Consider the following 16602-nt stretch of genomic DNA (forward strand, 5'->3'; position numbering starts at 1 on the left):
TAACCTCAATTTAGATGTACACTGTTCCTCTCCCTTTCCCCTAGCAACCTACCAGTCATGTTTCAGTCCTATTCTTCCCCCCTAAAATCTCATGCAGTCAGCCCTGCCTTCCATGCCACTCAACTGTGGATGCTGTAAGCGTAATACGTCTTCTTACCCCCAGGGTCTCTCTTCTCAATCTGTACACTGACTGCTACTAACCTGTAAAAAAAAAAAAAAAAAATTCCCCAGTCCACAGGGTAAAGTCTAAATCTTTGGGCTACTACTTACAGTTCTCCATAAACTATCATCAATCTGCTTTTCACATCTTATTTCCCGCTATACCCAGACAGAGCATATCACTCTAGTCTTATTTCCCAAACAGGTCTAGTACTTGGCCAACACCAGCTTTGCTTTCACACTATCCTCATATGAAATACCCTCCATTCTCCTATAGCTAGCAAAATCCTAGCCAGCCTTGGAGGCTCAGCTGAACTGTTCCTTTCCTAATTATACCAAGTGAAATGAACCTCACAAACTCTATGGAACCCACCAAATGAATCAGGATATATGAGCTACTCAGTCCTCTTAGTGTCCTCTCATAGAGCATCTTGCCTAGACACTCCTATCTAGAGCATTTCACAGAGTAAACAGTCAAAGCCTGCTATTTATTGACCTGGGAATGGATTAAGTTTTTCTAGTCACAGCTACCCCCATTCCTTACTGCCCCAGAATTCATATACACACACTCTTGGCTCAACGAGTGACTCCCTGTAGTTTGGATGCTACATAAACACTCTAGTTAATTTTCACATTGGGTAACAAGCTCCTTGAAGACAGGAACTGTCTTTGTATCTTCTATTCTAACTAAACTGAATGCTAAATAAAGATTCATGCAGTTAAACCCACTGAACAGACACACAGGATTGGAAATGAGGAGGAAATGGCAGATATAGTAAATAAAACGTCTTTTTTTTTTTTTTTTTTTTTTTGAGCATTACCTTCAATGTGTAAATACCTAAGCGGTCCAGTATGGTCAGCCTCAAGCCCACAACGTGCCAGAATATATTCAAGAGTGGCTAAGCGATCCATGATTAATCTTTGAGAAGTAATTATCATAAATGATGTAACAATGATTCTCTTCATGATGGCCATAAACACAGCCAGGCATGGAGTAAACAACTGGCGGTAAGGGACCTACTACAGCACTCCAGGGAGGAGGGAAAAGGAGCCAGATCAATCATTCCCCTGGTGTCTTCCACTCTATGATGAAAATAAAGGGGAGAAAGCACCTCTCCTACCTCTCGGGAAAGAAAAAACTCATGTCAAAAGGAGACAGGAAAGAAAATTTATAAGACGCAACTTCAGAGAGCCATGAAAAACTAGTGGAGTGAGGGTCTTCCCAGTGCTGTTTACACTTTCAAAATTTTGCTCTACAATTTACTAAATGTTGCTCTCATGGAAACAAAACAGAATACCCTATTCTTCTTACTATGAATTTCCCTGCTCATCAATCTCTCTACTTTTCATTGTGTTGGAAAAGGAATGAGTTTCCCCATTTAGAAGAGTTGCTACCTAATTAATCAGTGTTATCTGCATTTACATTCCACTTTAAAAACTAGTGCCGCAAGCAATACCACAAATGAGTAATTAGAAGTAACTGTAATTAAATCCTATTTTTTAGTGTGAAAAACTAAAGAATGGGCCAAGAATCAGAGGAGTCAGATCCACAAATAAGATGTGTAAGTTTGGGCAAATTATAAATGCGGTGCCTCCTTTTTCAAAGCAGGAAATGTGAGAGTTCAGGCTTAAGAGACTGTTCAAATAGTACTTCCCTGTCACCACATCTTTTCTATGACAAGTTTTCAAAGTTGTGAAACATCTGACAACCAATGAGAAAGAAGACCTAAAAAGTTCCTTATGGCTCTAAAATTGACTTTAAAACACACAAAGAAGAAAAAGACACCCAAGAGACCCACAACACAATGCAGGTAGTTGTAACACTTTCTAAGAACTGGATAGCAAGCTCTGCCATGAGCCCTCATCCTGATTCATTTTTAGTTTTCTTTTAAAATAAGTCTCCAAGTGTTGGCAGTGCGCTAGCCCAACCAGCTTAAGGACCACAGGAACAAACCTGTAGTCTGATACTCAGATTTACTGATGCACTGCAATGAAGAAGAATGCACACCAGAGGAATACTGAGCCATCTCACAAAACAAAGGAAAAGATAACAGTTATTGTAAAATTTGGGGAGGAATGGAGTTTAGGTGAAATTTACATGTAGTAGTGCTGTGACAGGCTTAGAGCAAAGCAGAGCTGTATGTAAAGGGGTCTACTTCAGGACTGGACTGCAAAGTGAACCCAACGTCCTCTCCTTAGCAACTACCAGGTTAAGATATATGCTGGTGTTGTATCCAGAAACCCCTTACCTGAAGCTGTGCATCTCAGCTGTAAATCAAGATTGCTTCTCTATATCAAAATGACTTAAGATTCTCCAGATAAGAGTGGGATGTTTTGCTCTTGATATAATTACACATAGCCATGTTTCTGCTGGTCTATGATTTTCAGAATAGTTTCTCAGGATATTAGCAAGCCACAGTCACTCAAAGACAGGGTTTATTACAACACTTTCCAACTGCACCATTCTTGGGAGAAATATTAAGGCTTTATCTGTGTGGATTTTCCAAGTGGAAAAGCTAAGTCATATGTAACTCACTAACAATTTTGGGGAGTTACCAAACTATTTTCCAAAGTGGTTACACCATTTTACATTACCACCAGCAATGTGTGAGGGTTTCCATCACTCCATGATCCTACCAACACTTGTTACTGTCTTTTTTTAATTACAGCCATCCTCATGGGTATGAAGCGGTGTCTCAATGTTTTGTATTTTCCTAATAACTAATGCTGCTGAGCATCTTTTGAGCATGTACCTACTGGCCATCTGCATTCCTTTTTAAGGAAGTGTCTATTCAAATCCTCTGCCTGTTTTTCAATTGGGTTGCTTCTTTTTGGGGGGGGTTGTCTCTTTTTTAAATTGAGCTGAAAGAGTTCTTTATATATTCTAGATATAGTCCCTTATCAAAAATATAATTTATGAACATTTGCTCTCATTCTGTACATTATCTTTTCACTTTGTTAATTACCAGTCATTTTCTAGGACAAAAGTTCTTAATTTTGATATAATCTAACTTTAGTTTTTCTAACCCAAGGTTGCAAAAATTCATTCCTATGTTTTCATTTAAGAGTTTTATAGTTTTAGCTTTTACACTTAGATGTCTGATCCATTTTGCATTAATCTCTGTGTATGGTGTGAGGCAGGAGTCCAACTTCATTCTCAGCATCACTTATTTAAAAAAAAAAAATTCTTTTTCCCATTGACTTGTCTTGGAGACATTCTCACAAATCATGACCATAAATGCAAGGATTAAATTCTGAATGCTCAGGGGCGCCTGGGTGGCTCAGCTGGTTAAGCGACTGCCTTAGGCTCAGGTCATGATCCGGGAGTCCCAGGATCGAGTCCCGCATCAGGCTCCCTGCTCAGCGAGGAGCCTGCTTCTCCCTCTGACCCTCCCCCCTCTCATGTACTCCCTCTCTCTCTCATTCTTGCTCTCTCAAATACATAAATCTTTAAAAAAAATAAATTCTGAATGCTCAATTCTATTCCACTGATCTATAGGTCCATCCTTATGCCAACTGAGACCACACTGTCTTGATTACTGCAGCTTTGTAATAACTTCTAAAATGGAACAGTGTAAGTAAGCCCTTCAACTTTGTTCTTTTTTTAAGACGACTTCAGCAATTCTGGGTCCCTTGCACTTCCGTATGAATTTTAGGGTCAGTTTGTCAATTTCTGCCAAAAAATGAGTTGGGATTTTGATAGAAATTGTGTTGAATCTGTGTATCATAGAAGTACTGCCATCTTAACAGTCTATCTATAACTATCTATAGTTTCTATCTATAACTATGGAATGTATTTCCATTTAGATCTTCCTTCACCAGTGTTTTATAGTTTTCAATGAGCAAGTCTTGTGTTTCTTTTGTTAAATTTATATCTAAGTATTTTAATCTTAGTTTTTAAGCATGTAATCTTAATTTGATGCTATTGTAATTAGATTTACAATTTCATGTTCAGAATGTCATTGCCTGTGTATAGAAATAAAATTATTTTTGAATATTGATCTTGTATCATGCAACCTTACTGAATCTGTTACCAGTTTTAATAATATTTTAGTGGATTCCTTAGGATTTTCTAGATACAAGATCATATCACCTGCAAATAGGGATAATTTTACATTTTTCTTTCCAATCTCAATGCCTTTTCTTTTTCTTGCCTAACTGTCCTAGGAAGATCTACAATGATGAACAGATATGGTGAAAATGTACTTCCTTGTCTTGTCCCTGATATTGGAGGAAAGGCATCTTTGTCTTTCATCATTAAGTGTGGGTGTTTTATACATGCACTTTATCAGGTCGAGGAAGTTCCTATTTCTAGTCTGTTTCATTTTTTTTAATCATGAAAGGGTTTTGGACTTTGTCAATTGCCTTTTCTGCATTGTTGAGATGATTTTTCTTCTTATTTTATTAATATGGTATATTACAGTAATTGATTTTCAGATGTTAAACCAATTTTGCATTCCTGGGATAAATCCCATTTGGTCATGGTATACAATCTTTTCTATACATTGCTAGATGTGGTCTGCTAAGATTTTGTTGAGGTCTATAGTTTTCTTGTGAAATCTTTGTTTGGTTTCATATCAGGGCAATACTGACCTCATCGAATGAGTAGGCAAGTGTTCCTTCCCTTTTCAGGGGTGGAGGGGAGTTGAGAAGGACTGATACTCTTATTTAAACATTTGGTAGAATTCACCAGTGAAGCCATCTGTTCCTGGGTTTTTCTCTGTGAAAAGTTTTCTGATTACTAATTTAATTTCAATTTGTTATGGGTCTATTCAAAATTTCTATTTCTCCTTGAATCAGTTTTGATGATGTGTCTTTTTAAGAATTTATCCATTTCACCTATATATCTGACTTGTTGGCATTCAGGTGTTCATAGTATTTTCATAATCCTTTATATTTCTATAAGATCAGCAGTAATGTCCCTCTTTCATTCCTGATTTCAGTAATTTTAGTCTTCTCTCCTTTTTTCTTGGTTGGACTAACTAAAAGAGGTGTCAATTTTGTTGGTCTTTTTAAAGAACCAATTTTTCAGTTACACTGATTTTCTCCATCATTCTATATTTTATTTATCTCCAATCTAATCTTTATCATTTCTTTCCTTTTGTTTCCCTTTGGTTTAATTTGCTTTTTAATTTTTTTTTTGTTTACATTTCTTAAGGTAGAAATTAGCTTATTAATTTGAAACTTTCTTTTTTGATATAGGTACTGACAGCTATAAATTCCCCTCTAAACACTGCTTTGGCTACATACCATAAGTTTTTATATACTGTATTTTCATTTTTATTCCTCTTGAAGTACTTTCTAATTTCCCTGAGTCATTTCTTCTGAGTCATTAGTTAACTAAGAGAGTGTTGCTTAGTTTCCAAATATTTGTGAATTTCCCAAATTTCCTTGTGTCACTAATTTCTAACCTTAATACTACTCTTGAAGAATGTACTTTGTATGATTTTAATTCTTTTAAATTTATTGAGACATGTTTTATGACCTAGCATACGGTTTATTCTGGAGAATACTGTATGTATGCTTGAGAAGAATATGTGTTCTGTACTATTGGGTGGAGTGTTCTATAGATGTCTATCAGGTCTAATTGCTTTACAGTATTTCTATTTCCTTGTGAATCTTCTGCCTAGTTGTGCTATTAATTACTAAAAGTGGGCTTTAAGGGCACCTGGGTGGCTCAGTTGTTAAGCATCTGCCTTCGGCTCAGGTCATGATCCCGGGGTCCTGTGATCAAGCCCTGCATCAGGCTCCCTGCTTGGCAGGAGGCCTGCTTCTCCCTCTCCCACTCCCCCTGCTTGTGTTCCCTCTCGCTGTGTCTCTCTCTGTCAAATGAATAAATAAAATCTTTAAAAAAATGAATAAATAAATAAAAGTGGGCTTTAAAGTTTCCAATTAAAAAAAAAGTTTCCAATTTTTATTGTTTGTCTATTTCTCCCTCCAATTGTGAGTTTTGTTCCATATATTCTGGGGCTTTGTTGTTAAGTGCAAGTATTGTTTTCTACTGTTTTTCATAATATATAGGATTTACATTGTGAGCTAATTTTGTTTCCTTTTTATTATACCCTTTTATCAACCTCTCCCTATTTCCCCACCCCCATCCCCAGGCAACCACTCTTCCACTCTGTGTTTCTATGAGTTTGACCTTTTTTTGTTTTTTAAGATTCCACATGTAGGGCGCCTGGGTGGCTCAGTCGTTGGGCGTCTGCCTTCGGCTCAGGTAGTGATCCCGGGGTCCTGGGATTGAGCCCCGCATCGGGCTCCCTGCTCCGCATGCTTCTCCCTCTCCCACTCCCCCTGCTTGTGTTCCCTCTCTCACTGTGTCTTTCTCTGTCAAATAAATAAAAAAAATCTTTAAAAAAAAAAAAAAGATTCTACATGTAATTGATACCATGCAGTATTTATGTTTTTCTGTCTAACTTATTTCACTTAGTATAATGCCATCAAGGTCCATCCATATTGCTGCAATGGCAGCATTTCCTTCCTTCTGGTGGCAGAATAACATTCCATTGTGTATGTATAGACTACATCTTCTTTGTCCATTCATCATCAACAGACATGTAGGTTGTTTCCAAATGTTGGAACAGCCCTGTCACTATAACTAGTCAGTTTCTTCTTCTGTTTCCTACAGTGGATCCTAAAACAACAATAAAAAGTCACTTCCATTATTCTTCAGATATCCTACCTACCTGCCTCTACTTCACTCTCAGCTAAGGACGAAGCTTCCTCCATCTGAGAAAATGGAGGCCCCATTAGGAGATCTTTCACTACCTCTCCTCAACCTTAAAGCTATTTTGTATTTGTGCCCACTCCTGGCCCTTTACAAAGATGTGATCCCAAAAGAGGTACTCTCTTCCTTTGCAAAAGAGGTACCGTCTGATCCTATCTCTTCCAGGCCCTCTCAGAACCTTGCTTCATCATTTATATTCTCTTCGATACCTTTATCTCTACGACCACTCCTTTGCTTTCAGCCTACACACATGCTCAAACTTACTTCAAGGTAAAAACTTTCCCTTAACCTTCTCCCCTGTTAAACCTGTCTCCCTATTGCTTTCCACAGCCAAAGTTCTTCAAAGAGTAGTCTCAGCTTGGTTTCCTTTCCATGGCTTCCAACCATTCCTCAACCTACTACAATCTATTTTTCACCCCAGGACTCTGCTGAAATTACTCTTGCAAAGGTCCATGTCATTCTTAGGCCCAAATCCAAGGCCTCCTATCAGTTCTGAAGCAGCATTTAATACTAGCAACCCCTTCTTTCTTTTTGAAAACTCTCCAACTACAACTACTATCTGAACAATGATTTTCAAATCCATGCCTCCTGCCAGGTCTTGGAGCCAGGTCAGCTCTCTCCTGAGCTCCAGACCGCTAGATCAAATTGACAACTGTACATATCTACACAATCTCTAAACACTTCATAATCAACATGTCTCACATGAATAGAAATATATTCTCTCTCTCTTCATCCTACCTCCTAAATAACTCTTAATTCCTGCCCCACGATAACTATCTTGGTGCAAATCCTCATAGTAACACTCAAATTGCCTCTTGGGGTAGACTGCTATTTTTGCCTCCAATAGCCATTCTTTCCTTCTTAGACGTAGAGCTGCCAGGCTAGAGACCACATGTCCCACCCTCTCATGAATTTGTGTGACCATGTAAGCAAGTTCCCAGCACAGGAAAATGAGAACTGGTGGGTGACTTCCAACTTCACTTGTTAAAAGAAAAGTTGCTTGCCTTAAAATAACTCTGTCTCTCTTCCTACCAGCTAAAGACAGACACACCAATGATTTAGCTTCAGAACAGCAGATGAATGTGTGCACTATCAGGTGATGGCATAAAATGGAAGGAACACACATCCCTGAATGAGCTCATGGAATAGCAACCTGGGCTCACCTCACAACTGTTACACGAGAGAGAAATAACTGTCTATCTTACTTAGGTCACTCTATTTTGGAGTTTCTTTGTATAGCAGTTAACCTCAACCCTAACACCCTTCTCCATATAACTCTTAACTGGTCTCCCTATTTCCAGTATTAACTTACATTTCAGTACATTTGCCATATTATTGCCAGTTATCTTTAAAACATAGGATAAGTATTAGTCTTCTCCCTAATAACCTTCTATGACTCACAGCTCCAGACGTTTTGGCATAGCACAGAAGGTGTTGTGGTACACAATCTGGCCTTAATATCTTTCTAGCTTCCACCCTTTATGACCCACTCCCATCCCTGACGACACCCCCATTTCCCTACACAGATACTTTAAGCTCCAGCATCATTTGACTTCAACTTTCTCCAGTGTTAGAGAAAAACAAAACATAACCCAAAAGCTCTGCAAAATGAGAGAAGAGGTAAAGAAAATTACTTGAAAGTCTGATGAAGCAACCAAAAAAATGTGAGAGTAGACAAAGTATACTTTACACACACTGTCATTAAAATGATAAAACTCAGGGTTTCTTCTTTGTAGGAAGCATTTGAAGATGCACTGCCCATTCCATGGGCTGAAACATCAAAGCACCAACATCCATGAGAAAAAATAAGTGGCTATTTTAATTATATGGATAATACAGATTTTTTAGGTGAAATCCATGTAACAAAGTGTACAACTCAGTGGCATTTAGTACATTCATGATGCTGTGCCCCCATCACCTCTATCTAATTCTAGAACATTTTTTATCATCCCTGAAGGAGACCCTATACCCTCAAGCAGTTACTTCCTATTCCCTCCCTCTTCCCCAGCAACCACAAATCTGCTTTGTCTTTATGGTTTTACTTAGTCTGTATATTTCATATAAATGGAATCATACAACATGAGACCTATTAAGTCTGACTTCTTTAATTTTAGCATATTTCTGAGGTGCCTCCTTGCAGCATTTATCAGTATGGAGGACATAAATTTTACAAGCAGTGTTATTTGTAAATGCAACATACTGGAATCAACCTAAATGCTCACACATAGGACAGTGACTGAATTAACTATGGTAGATATATATGATGGAGTACTATGGAGAATGAGAAAGATCTCTAGCAACTAGTGTGGAGTGATTTCCCAGACATGCTGTTAAGTGAAAAGAACAAAATTCAAAGAGGTATCTATAGTATGCTACCTTTTGTGAAAGAAAAAAAGAAAATAAGAAAATATTCATGTATCTCATTTGGGTAAAAAACAATAACAACAAAACAACACAACAGAAAAACATGGAAAGGAAAACCTGAGACCAAAGACAGTGGTTAGAATAGGGTAAAAAGGATAGAAGTAGAATACTTCCCTAAATATACTGTTTTGTATAGTTCTGCCTTTTAGAATCATGTCAAAGTTTCACATACTTTAAAAACACTCTAAAAGAAAAGAAATAAAATCAAAGATGAGGGAGGCATCCCCCAAATGAATACAAACAAAAACAAATGAACTGGCTATATGCCATGGGTTGAACTGTGTCCCCCAAAAAGATATGATGAAGTCTTAACCTCTAGTACTTGTGAATGTGACCCTACTTGGAAATAGGGTCTTTGCAGCAATCAAGTCAAGATGAGGCTTTTAGGGTGATCTCTATGACTGGTGTCCTTATATAAGGGGGAAATTTGGACACAGGAAGCACACTGTGTGATGATGAAGGCTGAGACTGGAGCTTTCTACAAGCCAAGGAATGCCAAGCATTGCAGGCCATCACCAGAAGCTGGAGGAGAAGCATGGAACATATTCTCCCTCAAGCTCTCAGAAAGAACCAACTCTACTGACACCTTGATTTCCAACTTTCCACCTCCCAGAACTATGGAAGAATAAATTTCTATTGCTTTAAGCCACCTAATTTGTGGTATTTTGTTATGGTTGTCCTAGGAAACTAATACACCATAGAGATATTAAATGAATAACATAAACACTTCTGAGAGGGTAAGGAAGGTGGGGAACCAGACATTAGAACAGTGTATGTTCTAAAGATAAACAGAACTCTAAACAATGATCTCTAGCTAGTATCTGATTTCTCACAGAGGCATGGACTAACAATTCTGAAATTACTTTTGTATTCAAGGATAAAGCAAAGAAATATTCAATATACTGTGGCTAATGGAAACTAAGCTCCTCCCTATTGGAGAAGAGAGTTACAAATATGAAAAGGAGAGAATGAACCCTGTGGTGTTAGACTAGTATTGGTTTTAGACAGTCAGATGGGTAGAGGGGCAGTGGAGGCATGGGTAAATGTGTATTTATGTGTGTATATACACAGGATGTCTATCCCATAAGGCAGCCTAGTAATAAGGATGCTTCAGCAGCATAACTACACCTAGAATCCAAAACAAAGGCTCAAGAACTCTTTTAGATTAAAGGAAACTCAAGAGACCGGCAACTGAATGCAACACATGATCTTGGATTTTCTTTTGCCTTTAAAAGATATTATTGGGGTGGGACGCCTGGGTGGCTCAGTCAGTTAAGCATCTGCCTTTGGCTCAGGTCATGATCTCAGGGTCGGGCTCCTTGCTCAGTGGGGAGCCTGCTCTTCCCTCTGCCTGCCGCTCCCCCTGCTTGTGCTTTGTTTCTCTCTCTGACAGATAAATTAAATTAAAAAAAAAAATCTTAAAAAAATTTTTTTTTAAAAAAGGATATTATTGGGGCAACTGACAAAATCTGAATAAGGGTTAAACAATAGCATCGTACCAGCATTAATTTCCTGACTTTGACCATTGTACTGTTATGTAAGACAATGACATTTCATTGTTAAATACACACTAAAGTATTCAGGGGAAGATGGTTTCTTTTAGTGTAGAAAAGAATAAAGTAAAAAATAATAAATCGAGTACTGAGAAATCTGGGTGAAATACTGAAATTCTTTGTACTATTCTTTCAACTTTTTTCTAAAGTCTACAATTACCTTAAAAAATGTAAGAACTTAAAATGTAATTAAAAATTAAAAATAAATGAACATGGGTTCTATAGTAGAGAGGCAAACTTTCAAAGAGCATTGCTGGAGAACCAGGAATTATTCTAAGCATTCCATGAAGCATCTGTAAGGCAATACACATAATAGCATAGGCTCTAGAAAAAACATAAACCTGGCTTTGAATTTGCTCCACTGTTACACAGCCCTAAGGCAAATGGAGCTTTTCTCCATTTTCTCCATAAACTAGGGTGGGTAGCCTACAAAAGGCTAGAACATTACCTTGTTCCACAAAGTATAAGAATTCTAGCAATTGAACTCATAAGTGTTTTTATTTTACACAAAAACTAGGTTTTGTGGCTGATAAATTACTCACTGCACCGACCACCAGTGTGGACCACTTCTGTGAGGACTTGGGGACACCCTGGGGAGCTGTGCCCATTCACATGCATTCTTATTTATCCTTTGCAATGCTTGTTCCCTGGTTCAGTGGTAGGCAAGCAAATTAAGCTGATCTCAGTAGTATATCCTTGCCAATCTCTGAACTCCAACCAGCCCTTTGTGGTCTACATAATCATGTGTGTCCCCATATGTATATGTACATATGGATGTCTGTATATAAGCATACAAGAAAATCTGGAGAAAATCACCAAAAGTTGACAGTGTTCATACAGCTGGTAGAATGATGATGTTTAGTTTCCTCTTTTTAATTGTATTTTTCTTACTTTTATTATAATGATCAAACATAATCTTTGCAATTTAAGTTTAAAAATGTTATAAACTAAAAATTACACTGTACGTTAACTGGAATTCAAATAGAAACTTAAAAAAAGTTATAGTCTGTTGGTTAATTAAAGGATGATTGAGACAACCAAATATAAATTAAATTCACATGGGGGTACCTGGATGGCTCAGTCAGTGGAGCATGCGACTCTTGATCTTGGGGTCATGAGTTTAAGCCCCACATTGGATGTAGAGATTACTTAAAATAAAATAAAATCTTAAAAAAAATAATAATAAAATAAAACCACATGAGTAAGATTGGAAGTCCCAGTGACATGTGGACTAAATTCACATTTAAACAAAGAATTTTGTCCTCATGTCTGAATAAGTTTTCGTTTAGCTTCAGGTTCAAATTAGATATCGATTGTTAAAAAAAAAAAAAAAAAAGGAACAAAATTTGGATGCAAATTCTTCATTACATTACACTTATGTATTTCAGATTTGGTTTTTTCAAAAAGTTGTAGACTGGCCATCAGAATTCTAATTTAGAAAAATCATGAAGCAGTCTCCCTCCACCACATCCAAATCAAATCTAAATCTTATCAATCTTCTGAGGCTAACTACCAATTCACAGAAGAACATATTAAATAATACCACAGGGAGGCAATTAGCAAAATCCAAACTGATGGAATAATTCTACACAACAAATAACCAAGTTTCTTCAACAAAAAAACTTAAAGGAAAAAGAACAGATTTAAAAAAAGAGAGAGAGAGCGAAGATAAAGAGAAGGAACCTACAAATATAAAAGAAATTTGAGACACATCAACTAACTGCAGCATATGGAACTTATTTGTTGTTGGAAGCTACATTAATACTGTTGAGATATAGCAATGGCATGTGCTTATATATTTTTATCACTTTGCTAAGCCATATTTGAAAATCATGTAATTCATCCAGATCGAGTGTACAATTCAACAGGTTTTTTTTAGTAATTTACCAAGTTGTGCAACCATGACTGTCAACCAGTTATAGAATATTACCCCAATAAGATCCCTCATGTCCATTAATTGTTAATCACCACACCCCCACACACACCAGTCCACTAATGCACTTCCTGACTCTACAGATTTGCCTCTTCTGAACATTTCACATAAACAGAATCATACAATATGTAGTCTCTTGTGTCTGGCTCCTTTCACACAGTGCGTTTGTAGGTTTATTTATGTCCCTGCATCCATCAGCATTTTGTTTCTTTCCATTGCTGAATAACATTCCATTGTATGAACATATTTTGTCTTTTCCTTTACCAGCTGATAGGCAGTTGTTTCCAACTTCAGACTATCATGAATAATGCTACTACAAATGTGTGTGACAGCTGTGTATGCAGAGGCACAAGATGGAACTGCTGGGTCGTTACGGTAAATTAATGCTTAACTTTTTAAGACAATGCCAAACTGTTTTTCCAAAGTAGATGTACCATTTTACGTAAGAATTCCTGTTTGTGGTTATACTTTGATTTCTTATCCTTTATGCATACATGCTGGAAGATTAAGGGCTGACACTCTATGATATTTGGGATCTGATTCAAAACTATGAGTGGTAGAAGGAGGGCAGTGGGTATAGATCAAACAAGGTTGGTCACATTTTGAAAACTGTAACACACTAGTAGTACAACTACTTACTGCAGCAGGTACTATAGTACTTTGTTCCAGGCATTATTTTAAGTCCTTTAAATATATTAGCTCATTTAATCCCTACAATAACCTTAAGAGGAAGCTACTATTATTACTTCCATTTTAGAGATCAGGAAACAGAGAACCAGAAAGCTTAAGCAATGTGGTCAAGCCAGGACTACAATCAAAGTAGCAAAACTTTAGATCTGTACTCATTACCACCAGGCCATATACTTCAAGCTTACCAACAAGTGATATGTAACATTAAAGCAAAGAAATTAAATGCTAAAATTCAGGTGGCTTCGATGAAGATTTAAGCAGGGAATCCAATGTTAACTAAATTTAAGGATATATCTAATAGCATATATATAATAATAACCCTTGCTATCTCTGGATGGTAGAATATGATTTTTCTTCTTTTTATTTAATTGTATTTTCTACTTTTAAAATAATCAATACATGCATAACAGTGTTCAAGATTAACATCATAACAATACAAACGCTGCATTAATCAGAAAACAAATGACTTGATGAACAATAAGATTTTTCAAGTTCCTAATTTTTTAAAGGAAATATTAAGAGGTACTGAACAACTACTATGCATCAGACACAAAGTTCAGTGCTATGGACACAAACTTGATGAAAGCCTAGAAACAAAGAAAGGCAATTGCAGAATGACAATACAGCTGTGGTAAGTGCTATAAGGGAGCTATTCCTGCAGAGGAGTCCTTACTCAGACCAGGGGTAGGGAAGACCTGAAGGAGAAGGCACTAAACGGACTTGAAGGAATGATGTATGTATAAACTACTTCTAATCAGAGACAATTTCATCAAATAACATAGCCACTTCTTAAAGATTACAAATGAAGGCCCTACTTCAAATGCCAGATCTTCCTTTTTTTTTTTTTTTTTTTTTTACCTCAGATTTCACCAACTTCACAAATGGCCAACAGACACATGAAAAAATGGTCAACATCACTCGGAATCAGGGAAATACAAAGCAAAACCACGATGAAATACCACCTCACACCAGTCAGAATGGCTGAAATTAACAAGTCAGGAAACGACAGATGTTGGCGGGGATGCGGAGAAAGGGGAACCCTCCTACACTGTTGGTGGAAATGCAAGCTGGTGCAGCCACTCTGGAAAACAGTATGGAGGTTCCTCAAAAAGCTGAAAATAGAGCTACCCTACGATCCAGCAATTGCACTAGGGATTTAACCCAAGGATACAAATGTAGTGATCTGAAGGGGCACCTGCACCCCAATGTTTATAGCAGCAATGTCCATTATAGCCAAACTACGGAAAGAGCCCAAATGTCCATCAACATATGAATGGATAAAGAAGATGTGGTAATATATATATACAATGGAATATTACTCAGCCATCAAAAATTTGAAATCTTGCCATTTGCAATGACGTGGATAGAACTAGAGGGTATTTTGCTAAGCAAAGTAAGTCAATCGGAGAAAGACAATTATCATATGATCTCATTCATGTGGAATTTAAGAAACAAAACAGAAGACCATAGGGGAAGAGAGGAAAAAATAAAACAAGACAAAATCAGAGAGGGAGACAAACTATAAGAGACTCTTAATCACAGGAAACAAACAGGGTTGCTGGAGGTAGGGGTAACTGGGTGCTGGACATTAAGGAGGGCATGTGATGTAATGAGCACTGGGTATTATAAGACTGATGAATCACTGACCTCTACCTCTGAAACTAATAATACATTATATGTTAATTAATTGAATTTAAATTAAAAAAAACAAATCTTCCCTTTTTTACCTCAGATTTCACCAACTTCAAATATCCCCTAAAACATAAGAAATTCAAAGAAAAAACCTGTCTTATATGTGAAAGTGTTAGACTATACAAAATCTGTAAATATGTATAACTGAGAAAGTATTTTTTTATTCATTATATTTGAGTGTGATTTGATCACAGTCCATCAACATATCCTTAAATTTCATCTTAATGGCACTTGTAAAAAGTCTACTGATGATCTAAATCAGGGGCGGGCAAACTACAGCTGCAGGTGGTCTGGTTTGCTAAGAATGGTTTTTTAGCTAAGAATTTTTTTTTTTTTTCATTTTAGAGGGAGAAAGGAGAGAGATGGGGAGGAAAGAGGGAAAACTGAATGCAGAGACCACACGTGGTCCACAAAGCCTAAAATATTTTACTGTCTGGACTTTTCAGAAAAAACTGCCCACCTTTAAAAACAAAAACAAAAACAAAACTACAGGAATGGGTTTCTGCTCAAACCAAGGATAAAACCTGTTTTACCAAATTCGTCTTTCATCAGTTTGGAGTGGAAGAAGCCATCAGAAAGCCACTACCATCACTGTGGAACTCAGCCTACACACTAGCACAAATGCTTGCTTGTGGCGGAAAAGAGAAAGAGAGAAAGGACTTTTAAGAAAGAATAAACAAGATTATGGTAGTTACTCAGAAAGACATGGGTTTGGCAAGGGGTGGGGGATTTCAGAGAGAAAATACAGGTGAAGCAGAAAAAAAATACAGAGTCATCCTAGGGGCTCTACAATAAGCTGCTCAAGTTGGAAGGTAACTACTATTACAGTATTAATGACCCATAAAATGTTGAGGGCTAGGTCTACTGAGAAAACTGAGGCTCAGAAAAGTTACTTGCCCAAGTTCACACAGCAAGAGTGTAGAACACAAAGAACTGGGCTCCAAGCACCCCAATCTCAGTTTAGCTCTTTCCCCTGCATCACACTGCCCTCTGACCACAGGACAGGGTTAACCTGGAAAAACACCACTAGTGACTGGTGACAAGTTAGCTCAACTGAGTTCAGAAGGAACAAAGTCTCTTCGCAAGTTCACCTCCCTCCCCCAATTACAAGTTATTTTTCAAGGAAGAACTGAGCCAGGTGTCTACAGGTCTTGAAGAGGAGGAAAGAATAGACCCCAGTTCTATTTTCCAGAAGATGTTCGGAACAATCAGAGAATGCTGACCAAACATCATTAAAATCAGCTTTAAAGTTAACCAGTGCTTATGGCAATAAGAAACATCAAATTTCAATTTACCTGGTTCCAATTTTATTACTTTAATTGCTGCCAATTCACCAGTGTTAACATTCCGTGCCTAAAAGAGAAGAAAAGACAACTGTGAAAAAGAGCTTTCATAAAAAACTTTATGAAATATAATTTTAGTTT

General features: G+C 37.2%; 1 protein-coding gene across 4 annotated transcripts in view; it reads right to left on the reverse strand.

Moving 5' to 3' along the window:
- Nucleotides 1-16602, reverse strand: part of MAP4K3 (mitogen-activated protein kinase kinase kinase kinase 3) — a 183540-nt gene that overhangs the window by 102928 nt on the left and 64010 nt on the right. For all 4 annotated transcript variants that reach the window (XM_032410353.1, XM_032410352.1, XM_032410356.1 and 1 more), the window contains exon 2: nucleotides 16474-16531. In XM_032410353.1, coding sequence (XP_032266244.1) covers nucleotides 16474-16531 — 58 coding nt within the window. The remainder of the gene's footprint in view (nucleotides 1-16473; nucleotides 16532-16602) is intronic.

Source organism: Phoca vitulina, unplaced genomic scaffold (assembly GCF_004348235.1).
Source record: "Phoca vitulina isolate PV1807 unplaced genomic scaffold, GSC_HSeal_1.0 scaffold12, whole genome shotgun sequence".
Taxonomy (NCBI): domain Eukaryota; kingdom Metazoa; phylum Chordata; class Mammalia; order Carnivora; family Phocidae; genus Phoca; species Phoca vitulina.